Source organism: Bos taurus, chromosome 20, assembly GCF_002263795.3.
Source record: "Bos taurus isolate L1 Dominette 01449 registration number 42190680 breed Hereford chromosome 20, ARS-UCD2.0, whole genome shotgun sequence".
Classification (NCBI taxonomy): Eukaryota; Metazoa; Chordata; class Mammalia; order Artiodactyla; family Bovidae; genus Bos; species Bos taurus.
Genome location: NC_037347.1, coordinates 41,208,553 through 41,220,625, shown reverse-complemented (window position 1 = coordinate 41,220,625; position 12,073 = coordinate 41,208,553). Strand labels below are relative to the sequence as shown.

The 12,073-nt window shown below is 44.1% G+C and overlaps 1 protein-coding gene across 3 annotated transcripts in view; it reads right to left on the bottom strand.

Moving 5' to 3' along the window:
- Positions 1–6,657, bottom strand: part of ZFR (zinc finger RNA binding protein) — an 83,744-nt gene extending 77,087 nt beyond the window's left edge. For all 3 annotated transcript variants that reach the window (XM_024981513.2, XM_024981514.2, XM_059878902.1), the window contains exons 1-2: positions 6,518–6,657; positions 6,125–6,224 (exon numbers count right to left, since the gene is read on the bottom strand). In XM_024981513.2, the coding sequence (XP_024837281.1) occupies positions 6,125–6,224; positions 6,518–6,554 (137 nt within the window). In that variant the 5' untranslated portion in view covers positions 6,555–6,657. The remainder of the gene's footprint in view (positions 1–6,124; positions 6,225–6,517) is intronic.
- Positions 6,658–12,073: the final 5,416 nt, after the last annotated feature.

Genomic DNA, 12,073 nt, shown 5'->3' with positions numbered 1-12,073 from the left:
TGAATAACAATTTGGTTGATTTGCTTTTTTTGACAAGTATCTCTACTTTAACAGCCATATATTCTAATCCACTGCCTGTAAGCACACATCTATTTCTGGGATCTCTACTATAAGCCAACGATCTGTCTGTCCCTCTACCAATACCACATTTTCCTGTTTAATAACATCTGCTAATATGCATGATATCATGACAAGACTGTCTTGACTACTTTTGGACAAATACTCTCTTCACTGTCAACCTAAGAATTTCTTTATCAAGTTAACCCAAAAAGTCTGCGGGTTTTTATTGGAGTTACATTAAATATATGGACTACTCAGAAGAAAACTGATTAACTTGATAGTATTGATTTTTTTTCACTCCATGAACACAGCCCATCTTCATGTATGTCTTCTTTTATGTTCTTTATAGCCTATTTTATTTTTTCCTTAAAATGTTCTGCATTATCTCATTAGTTTTAGATCTACTTAATAGATTTTATGGCTATGTACAAAAAACTTATTTGAAATATAATTACCTAATCTGACATTGATGAAACATGACTGTTACCAATATTTCCCTGATCTTAGATTCAGGAAATCTGAATTCTTATTATTTCTTATATTTGTCTGTTAATTATAATCATGTTACTTGCAAGTAATTAAAAATTTGGAGGTCTCTATTAAACTGACACTGAAACTGAGGCTGCCAACTGATACTCAAGTATCTACTTTTAACATTGAGATGCTGCTCCTGCTGCTGCTGAGTTGCTTCAGTCGTGTCTGATTCTGTATGACCCCACAGACAGCAGCCTACTAGGCTCCTCCGTCCCTGGGATTCTCCAGGGGATTCTCCAGGCAAGAACACTGGAGTGGGTTGCCATTTTCTTCTACATTGAGATGATGAAACTCCATATATCAAATGTAGGATAGATATCAACTAAGGATAGCTTTTAGAACCCTTTTAATATTATTATGCAAATCTCTGCTGAAAACTAGCATGGGTAAAGTACCTATTGAAAATCAGGCACTAGGCCAGGAAGTTTTATATTTAATCTTCACCTCAAGGCAAGTCAGCTGAAGAAACCAAGTCGTAGAAAAATTAAGGGACTTGGACAAGTGCCTAAAGAGACAAGAGATTCAAATCCAAAGTGTGACTAGCTGATTCCCTTTTCTTTATAGTATACTGTGAAGCAGGTTACAAAAGCAAAAGCACAGTCAAGAATACACTTTAAGCATTCTATAGAGTGCTATTTTGGCTCACACTGCCCTTAAGGCTATTAATAACACATACAGGACACATCCCTGTAATAGCACTAATCCTTTTGGAAAGAAAATGTTCATTATTTCAAATTCATTCATGCAATATGAACCCTAAGATCTCTAATTCAACAATGGAAGAGTTAATATAATTAGCAGCTGCAGTAAAATTTTTTCGGTAGAGCCAGTAAATTTCCATCACTAACATTGGTTTCAAAAACCTGTTCATCTGGTTTTTTCACAGTCTCAGTTAGTGACCTTACTGGTGTTACTTTTATTCTTTCCTCCAAGATACAATATTCTTAACTCTACATTCCAATAAAAAGGAAAAAAGAGAAGAAAAAAAAAGAAAATTCACTGGCTAATCAGTCTATTTAAGTTACCTTAGTGATGTGAAGAGATACTCATCCTTTAGGAACAGATGTCCTAAAGACATCTCAAGAATCACTAGATGAGATGACTAGCAGATATTTAAGCTAATATCCAGACAACAGTCAAAATCCACCTAAACATTTATTATTTAAGAATATTATTATTCTAAGATATGGGGGCAATTATCTTGGATCGTTATACAATCATTACTCAAGTTTTTGAACTCAATAAATTCTAGATATTAAAAGGGTAAAAAATGTTGCCAAATGATTATTTTAAATAGCTAACTTTATTGAAGGTAGAATAACATTCAGGTAAGAATTATACACAAAGAAAGTTTAAGCACAAGCTAAAGATTCAGGTTATGCAGGAAACAGACAAGTATCTTGAGTAGATAGAAAGGTGACAAGAACTGAAACATCCATGGCTTTTCTAAGGAATAAGAGAAACTGGCTGTTTAAAACTCTCAAAGAAAAGATTATGTCCTATTAATAGTAAACTATAATGAGATTACGTTAGTTTGTATTATAGTGTATTTGTTTATGCCACAAAATTCCTTAAAAAACTGAAGAACTTCTATGAGAACTTCTGTATAACTCCCAGTAAGAGAGGAAAAAACTGATTTGATCCTATAAAACATTAATTTTTAGCAAATTTTTTCCACTGAGAATTATCTTCCTCACATTCTTTGCTACGGTAAGTCCTTACAACTGTTAAAATTGTTTTCTCCCTAATTTATTATAAAATTATGTCTAAAAGTTTTAAAGTATATCTTCTCAAACAAAAACAAGTACTGCACTGAAGTAGGTACCTATCCAACCAAGTTCTCTTTCTGCCATGAAGCCATTCCAATTTTTTTCACCATGCCTGAAATCTGCTTTGTCCTGCACACCCCAAATAAACATTCTACCAGAAACATATACATATAAACACAATAATTAATAATTTTTTTGATTTTGTAATTTCCAAGGGGGAAAAAAGCACATGAATGGTAAGAAAACGAAAAGATTACATTTACAATAGTGGCCAAATGGCACAATAGGTTTATTTAGTAGCGTTAGAAGAAATACAAAAAGAAAAAAAAAAAAGAAATACAGAAAGCAGGAGGAAAAATAATTCAGTAGCTGATGGAACATGTAGCATAAAGACTGAGTAAATGCTTATCACAAAATATCTAATATGCATTATACAAAAGAAAAACTTGGTTTATCTAAAAATTATTAGTAGCAGGACTTATATTCTTATAACATCTCTTAAAGAACCTTGCTATTTAGTATACCATTATAAATCTCAAATACTAACAAGCAAAAAGAAAGCTTAAACTTAAAATAAATTTAATCAAATACCTTACATAGCTGTAACCAAGAAAACTAAGAACCACAATTAAACCTAGACTTAAGAAATAGTTACTTTCAGTTATCTGTACTCTACGACAGGTGAAGCCAATTATTCATGTAATCCAACAGGTAAATGTTTAAGATTTCCTTGAGTTTACATCCTTTAAATTAAAAAAAAAAAAAAAGTATATTTTTGAAAAGTAATCTGTGGTCTTCCATGTCTGAAAGTTGTATTTTAATGATTTCTAGACAGGAAGAAAGATGAACATCATCACTGCATTTTTTGCATACGCTTTTACTATTATTTGTTGATCCTCCTTGAACAAGTGTTAGCATTATTGAATCTGATTTCTTTCCATTAAAAACAAACAATTCCATGTACTCTGTTATGTACAAGGATAAAGTATCTTAAAAATCCAGGTTCGATACACGATACTGGATGCTTGGGGCTGGTGCACTGGGAAGACCCAGACCTGGGATGGTATGGGGAGAGAGGAGGGAGGAGGGTTCAGGATGGGGATCACGTGTATACCTGTACGGGGAGACAGGAGGGAGGAGGGTTCAGGATGGGGAACATGTGTATACCTGTGGCAGATTCATGTTGATATATGGCAAAACCAATACAATACTGTAAGTTTAAAAAAAAAAAAAAAAAAAGAACAGGAACCAAAAAAAAAAAAAATTAGTTTTGCCAATATATGCATAAATAAGTAACGTCAAAAGACTAGTCTTTTCTCATTAAAGTGTTAGTCGCTCAGGCGTGTCAGACTCTTTGCAACCCCATAGACTGTAGCCTACCAGGCTCCTCAGTCCATGGTATTCTCCAGGCAAGAATAATGGAGTGGATTGCCATTTCCTTCTCCAGGAGATCTTTCTGACCCAGGGGTGGAACCCGGGTCTTCAGTATTAGACACACATAAATATATAACAATCAGTTTAATATTTTGGATTGACATAACAGTTTACTAAAACTATTAAGACTCAAAGTAAAAAACAACAAAAAAAACTATAGAAATTCTGTAATAGCTTCCTATAATGGGATAAAATACATATATGCAAATATTTTCATCAAAAAGTGATTAAGTACCTTTAAATTGGCATTTCCTCCCCTCATTTCTATCTATAGGTTTACATTAGAAAAAAAACTTCAAACTGCCACAAAGAACTCACTACGTTTTCAGTAAACAGTTAATAAATAATCCAACAAATCTATCATCACTCTGGAAACAGTATAACAGAAAAATAGTGTTAATTAAAATTTAAGTGGTTAAATAGTCTTGTCTAGAACACATAGTACTTGGTACCAGTAGATTTAGGACACAGATGCTCATTAGTTATCTCTTATTTCCCAGAGAAAGAAAAATGGCTTGATTTTTCTCTCTTCACGGTATTATCAGCTGTTTAAAGTAGCTGAAACTTCGCCAGTGTTTAACGATCACAACTTTTAAGCAAAGACTTTTTTTTTTTTTTTTTAACGTTTTTGCTCCAATAATCTGTCATCTCAATCCTTTTTCTGCAAGTAAGCTTCAAGGTAAAAGGACTTGTAAAAGACGCCACATGCGTTCAAGGCATTCAACAACTAGTAAAATATCAATTTCATCAATAAAATATTTATACATCTCTTAAAAATCAATGGTGTCTTAAACATTGAGTGATTTTAATCAGCAGTGGGTTTTTTTTTAAGTGATACATAAAATAATGACACCCTTTCCTTTACAATATATGGTGGTGTTTAGTTGCTACTCCTGTCTGCCTCATTTACAACCCCATGGACTGTAGCCCGCCAGGCTCCTCTCTCCATGGCATTTCCCAGCAAGAATACTGGAGTGGGTTGCCATTTCCTTCTCCAGGGGATCTTCCCTACCCAGGGGTCGAACCGAATCTCCGGTATTGGCAGGCGGATTCTTTACCGCCTAGCCACCAGAGAAGTGCTTGCAAGGCACAGCATCTTATTATTCCATGAAATACGGCAATTGTGTTTCAGAATTACAAGTTTTAACCACAAAAGACACTTTATTTTACAGATGAGGAAAATGACAGCTCAATTAAGAGATACTCCCACTGTCATAAAATCAGGAGCAAAATAGACTGGAACTCAGGTCTTCCAGTTCCCAGTGATGTCCTTTCCATTAGAGCACCCACCTTCTGAAGTGAATGACGTGAGAAAACTATCTAGGTTTTAAATTGCCTACTACACAGATATCTAATATAATCTTTCTATATATAAAAAGTTGGTCACTTAGGAGCCCTGTATGCTTATAGTCTGAATCTAGAGCCTCTCAGAGTGACTCAAAAGTAACAAAATCTAGTTTTTTTCTTTCTTTTGAGAAGATACATAATGAACCACTGACATTTCAGAAATTAGAGCTTCCCTTAAGGTAGAGATTTCATATGGGGCATTTCACTAACTCTGTACCTCACTAGCCCTTTTCATTTCTCCGGAGGAGAAAGATCCGCCCAGGGGAATTACCGGCCCACCTGGAGCCTAATCGCAATAGCTCCAACAAGGCAGTGGACTCATTTGTCAGCACTAGAAACTTCGCGCATCTTTTCCAGTCTACCAGCTACACAATTCACAGGTGGTTGGTGTGTTTACCTCTCTCCTCACGGGGAAAACTACATCAACCTAATGAATGCGATGACACCCGCAGTTGGTTTTGCGGGGCTCGGGTGGAGGGCCAGGTGAGATCACGGGACGCAGAAGGCGCCGAGAAAACGACACGTTATCTGGGCTCGGGGACCCGAACACCCGGCGAGCAGAGGCAGCGCGCGGGCCGGGGCGACCCCCACTCCCTCAGAGAAGCCCTCGCCCACTCTCTCCATCCCCAAGTGGGAGGGGGAGCGGAGGTGGGGACCGGCCCGCGGGGCGGGGGGACCGCAGGGGCCTCGGCCTCCGCTCCCTCCCTCAGCCCGCCGGGCGGGGGCGGCGGCGCGGCTCCGAAGCCGCGGGAGGCCATTTTAGCTGCGGGGCCGCCGAAGGCCCGGGCGGCCCTCCGCGGCCCCCAGCCTCGCCGTCCCCTCGCTCCCGCCCCGGGCCGGGAGAGGCCGCGGGCCTGGCCTGCCACGGGCCGGGACTCCGAGGGGTGGGGAGTGGGGGCGGGCGCGGGGGTGTCGCGTCGGCGGGATCCCGGCGGAGGGGCGGGCAGGGGGAGAGGAGGAAAAGAGCGGGGAGCCGTTACCTATACTGGGCCGCAGCCGCCGCCGCCGCCGCCCCGCTGTGGGTGAATCCAAAGTAGTTGCCGGTCGCCATTTTGGCATCTTCCCCCAGCCGGCTGGGCACTGCGGCGGGCAAGGAGAGTCGGGTCCCATGGCGGGAGAAGAGGCGCCGAGGGGCAGAGACGCCGAGGGAGGGAAGGGGAGAGAGAGAGAGAGGCGCCGTGAGAAGCCGCCCTCGCCGGGCCGCGGCCGCGCCGCCTCCCCCTCCCGCCTCGCACTCCCTCACTCACTCGCACGCCCGGGTGGCGGCGGCCGCCGCCTCCTCCCCGGAGCCTGCCCCAACCCCCGCGCCTCCCCGCCGCCCCGGGCCGGGGAAGAGGCCGGGCGGGGACCCCTGAGGGGCACATTATACTCACCATAGGTGAAAGAAACTACAGGGCATATGGGAATCATGGGCTCGGGCTGCTGCTGCTGAACTCTGAACTCTCACCCGCTGCCTCCCTCCTCAGCCCCACTCCTCCTCAGCGGAGAACAGACCGCCGCCTCCCGCTGCACTGCGCAGGCGCGCCCGCGCGCGGCACCCTGGGAGCTGTAGTCCCGCCGCCTTCGCGGCTCGGGCGGGCGCGTGCCGGGCCTCAGCCGAGGCGGGCCAGGGGCTTCCTCCGAGAGAGGCGGGTCTGGCTTCCTCCGCGGTGGTGACCGGGCGAATCGCCTCGGGCCAGTCGAGAGGAGGAGTCAGAGAGAGTGACGTCTACCAGTCTTTTCTTCTTACTTTTCACTTCTTTTTACTGTTGCGTGTCCATCTGTTTTTCTCCCTTTCAGCCCTTCTCCAACCCTTGCACTTTTCATCAGGATTTGAACTGGACTAATCTGGATTCTTTTTCTCTGTATTTCTCTCATTCCCGCTTCTTGTCCTTAGCCTTTGAAGTGGAGAGGGAGAGACGGGGAGGGGAGAAAGAGAAAAAGAATGGCAGGTGTGCTATTGCGTTGGCTACCCCTTCCGAATTAATCTCTTCCGGTCGCCTTTCTCCACTCGCGCCCACTCCCTTGATTCCGAGGACGTGTATGAAGCCTCCACAAAGCGTCAGGTCCCGTTCTGGGTACCGGAGATAGAGCAGTGAGCAAAACAAAGTCCCCGTTCATACGGAATTTACCTTCTGGGAAACGGGGAGGGGGGTGGTGGTGAAATTCAGACAATAGCCAAATAGTCTGTCGGCTGGTTGATTGCAGCTTAAAGAATAAAGCAGGGTAGGAGTTAGAGAGCGAGGGAGAGAGCGAGGGTGTGGTTAGGGACGCCGTCGAGTAGAGCTCCAGGAAGTGAAGAGATAAACCTGGTGTAGATGGTTGCGGGAAGAACTGCAAATGGAGAGCCCTAAGGCAGGAGTGTTCAAGAGCAGCAAGGAAGTTAGTCTGGCTGGAGTCGAGTGACAGGGAGTCGGGATCATAACGGTCTGCTAAGAGAGCCTAATCTGTCAGGGTCAGGACAGGAGGGTACTCTTCCCCCCGTGCAGGCGTGTCTTTGTTCCCTCTGCTTTCTCACTGTTTTTTTCAACCATTCTCTTTGCTCTTGCAATCCCTCGTCGGATTGTTTCTATTTCTCCCACCTTATCTCGTTTCCTGCCTTCCGTCAGTGCCTAGGTGCTGCACTTCACCTCTTCTTCACGGTGTTCACGCCCATCCCCCAGACCCTCTGCTTGGTGTCTGTTCAGTCCCGTCCCGACTCTGGACTGTGGCCCCTCTATCCACAGGATTTTCCAAGCAAGGTTACTGGAGTGGGTTACCGCTGGGGAATCTTCCCGACCTAAGGGATCGTACCTGCGTCTCTTGGGTCTCCTGCATTGGCAATCAGATTCTTTACCACTAGGCACCTGGGAAGCCGTCTCCTGCCAGAGCAGAGATAATACCTCAGTTCTTATTTGTGCCGATCCTTCTCCCCCCGACCCCCATACCTCCTACAAAGGCACAGGTTCTGAAATCCTGTCTGCATTATCCTCTTACTCTTTTCAAAAAACAGAAATGTAGTATATGTGAGATAAGTCAATGTCATTGTTTCTGAGAATGCAGATGTTTCCCCAGGCAAAAGTTATTTGTGCTCCAAGTGTGTTGCTGGGGGGTGGGGGTGGGGTGGGGGAATCTCCTTCACTGGGGATATTGCGTTTTAAAAGTAATTTGCCTTGAATTTCAGGGAGCAATCAAGCCTTCAAGGTGCTGACTGTAACTGCTTTGATAAATTTGCACTATTAGTTGCTAGGCTACTTGAATAAAACTGGCGGAGAAAAGACAGGTGTTAATCACGTGACCAAGAAGGTTCTTTTTTGGCCAGTTTTGTCCTTGGTTGCTTGGCAGGCATTTGAGGATAGAAGAGGACTGTGGGCACACCCCAATGAGCAGGCAGGTAACTGGAAAGAGGGGGGCATGCCTTTTCTCTTTAGTAACTATTCCTAAAGATCAGGGTAGGTGTGGCACCAGGAAAGGCCTCGACTTGTCCCTGACTTGGGTTTATTTAAGGAAGGAGTTTTGGAAGCAGCTGGGAATCAAGAAGACTCAGGTCCTTTTCCGGGGCATTTAGTAGTGGAATGACCTGAGCACATTGTTTAGCCTTTCTGAACCTATATGACTAGAACAACAATAACCCTCACAGGATTCTGGTGGGGTTTCAATGAAGTAGCATTTCTATAAAACAACAGTCCTTCACACTTCAGACGGACTGATGGGTTCAAAATGCAAATGTGATCAAAGCCCTCTGTGCTTCACCTCCCTCTTAGGATAAATCAAAAGTTCCACATGGCTTACAAGCCCTGTGTGGTCTGACCTTGCCACCTCTTCAGCATCTTCTTTCTGTTAACCAAAATAGTGTGTGGGTCTGGCTGCTTGTTACTCAAAAGCCAATAAACAGGTCAGCTTGGTGGAAAGGAAAGTTTGCTTTATTTCAGATGCTGGCAACTGGGGGGTGGTGTGGGGAGCAAGGGCATATGTCCAAAGGCTGACTCCCCCAACCCTGATGAGCAGGGGGTGAGAACTTTTGTAGACACATTTTGGGGGCGGAGGGTGCTACATGCAGAAACAGCACAGTCTTCTCTGACAGTCCTCTTCAAATTGTTCATCAGTGGTCTGACCAGCATCATCTTGGTTGTTTTAGGTATACAGTTAATCTTCAGTTCCAGGGTCCATTTGTTCCCATTTCTTTGTGGCTAGTTCTTGGTATTGTGGAAGCTCTTGTCCTGGGGACAGTCTGGTCATCATGTAGTTAACTTCTCCACCTGGTGTTTTGGTATCTATAAGACAGCTCACAGGATATGCCTGAGAATATTATCTCTAGCCCTTGAGAAAAAGTTAGTTTCTTGGCTATGCTTAATGACTACATTATTATTATTTAATCTCCTTTGACTGTCTTACTTTGTTTTAGTATGTCTCACTTATCTGATTAAACTTATTTTTTGACTAAAGTTTTCCACAGACAAAAGGCAGGCAGAGGACATGGGTGGAGGGGTGGATTGGAAGGACTGTAGGGCCCTGCCCCATTTTACTCCTGATTCTCTCCATTCCAGCTTCCTTAGCCTGCTATTTACCATGCTCTGTCCCACCCCACTCCAGTACTCTTGCCTGGAAAATCCCATGGATGGAGGAGCCTGGTGGGCTGCAGTCCATGGGGTCTGCTAAGAGTCGGATACAACTGAGCGACTTTCACTTTCACTTTTCACTTTCCTGCATTGAAGAAGGAAATGGCAACCCACTCCAGTGTTCTTGCCTGGAGAATCCCAGGGACAGGGGAGCCTAGTGGGCTGCCGTCTGTGGGGTCACACAGAGTCGGACACGGCTGAAGTGACTTAGCAGCAGTAGCAGCAGCAGTCCCACCCCAGGACTATCATGTTCTTGCCTAGAATGTTCTCCCCATCTCGCTTCACCCAGTTAATCCTCATGCTTCAAGGTGTCCACTCAGCCAACCCCTCCTCAGTCTTCCATGATCCCCTGGCTGGGTCAGACCCTTATTATGCTTTCAGCACTTAGTTGCCCTTGTCACAGAATTATGTGATTAATAGGTATTTCTTCCCATCAGACTGCAGTTTGTTGAAGGTGGGGTGCCAATACTGGGTGCCTGGTGGTAGAACTTATTTAGTGAATGAACCAGCTGTGCAGAGCTTAATCTTCCTTGGATGATTCAGAAGGCAGTTCAGGAACCTGTAGCACCTCAGGGTCATCATGAGAATCCTTAAATAGCATCTGAGGTCAAAGAAGGAAATGTCAATTGGCAGACAAGGTGGAGCTAGGAGGACTGCCCCTAAACTCTCCCGAAATATATCTAATTGCCTTTCCTCATACCTTTCAGTCAAGAACTGGTATCCTAAAAGGGTTTCTTACAATACAAACATGTCAGCCAGAAAAGATAATATACAAATAACTCTATAACAAGACAGGGCTTCCCAGGTGGCGCAGTGGTAAAGAATTTGCCTGCCAATGCAGGAGATGCAAGAGGTACGGGTTCAATCCCTGGGTCTGGAAGATCCCCTGGAGGAGGAAATGGCAACCCAGTATTCTTGCCTGGAAAATTCCATGGACAGAGGAGCCTGGCAGGCTACAGTCCATGGGGTCGCAGAGAGTTGGACACAACTGACCACACTGACAGGGATACCAAGAGGAGTATGGCATAATGAATAAGACTCTGATGCTGGGCCCATCTGGCTTCAGATCTCAGCTCTGTCACTGCCGTAACTCACCTTAGCCACAACCTCTTTGTGCCTCGTTTTTCTCCTCTGTAAATAGAGATAATGAAAGTACTACCTACAGCAGGGGGTTGTTGGTAGAGTTTCACGGTGTCCTAGATGCCTGGCCACTGCAAGCACTTTGTGAGTGTTGGCTATTATTCCAACCACCACCCTCTCTTATTACAGTAAAAAATGAGCCAAAGGATGGGAATGTATTTTTGTGTCAAGTGGTGAGGGAGACCAAGCCACGCATGGCATAAAATGGGAGGTACCTAGACAGTGTGATGGTGAAAGACCAGGAAGCAGGCCCATCTAAAATCTTACTTCCCCACGCCTTCTCTCCTCTGCCCTCCCTTCCCCTCTGCTCTCCTCACCTCCTTTGGAGGAATAACTGTCGTCTAGAAGATATGTTAAGTGAAAAGATATTCTTTAGAAGCCAGTTAAAATTTTTTCTTGAGTTTTGGCCAATGGATGGTGGATGGTGGATAAACGGATGGATATGTCAGGACTTTTGAAATAGTTAAGGAACAAACTGAGAACTGTAATCCAGAATCAGATAATAGGGTAATCCACAGAGATTAAATGTATCCTTTGCCAGGAGAAATATCAATAATCTCAGATATGCAGATAACACCACCCTTATGGCAGAAAGTGAAGAGGAACTCAAAAGCCTCTTGATGAAAGTGAAAGTGGAGAGTGAAAAAGTTGGCTTAAAGCTCAACATTCAGAAAACGAAGATCATGGCATCCGGTACATCGCTTCATGGGAAATAGATGGGGAAACAGTGGAAACAGTGTCAGACTTTATTTTTCTGGGCTCCAAAATCACTGCAGATGGTGACTGCAGCCATGAAATTAAAAGACGCTTACTCCTTGGAAGGAAAGTTATGACCAACCTAGATAGCATATTCAAAAGCAGAGACATTACTTTGCCAACAAAGGTTCGTCTAGTCAAGGCTATGGTTTTTCCTGTGGTCATGTATGGATGTGAGAGTTGGACTGTGAAGAAGCCTGAGCGCCAAAGAATTGATGCTTTTGAACTGTGGTGTTGGAGAAGACTCTTGAGAGTCCCTTGGCCTGCAAGGAGATCCAACCAGTCCATTCTGAAGGAGATGAGCCCTGGGATTTCTTTGGAAGGAATGATGCTAAAGCTGAAACTCCAGTACTTTGGCCACCTCATGCGAAGAGTTGACTCATTGGAAAAGAGTCTGATGCTGGGAGGGATTGGGGGCAGGAGGAGAAGGGGACGACAGAGGATGAGATGGCTGGA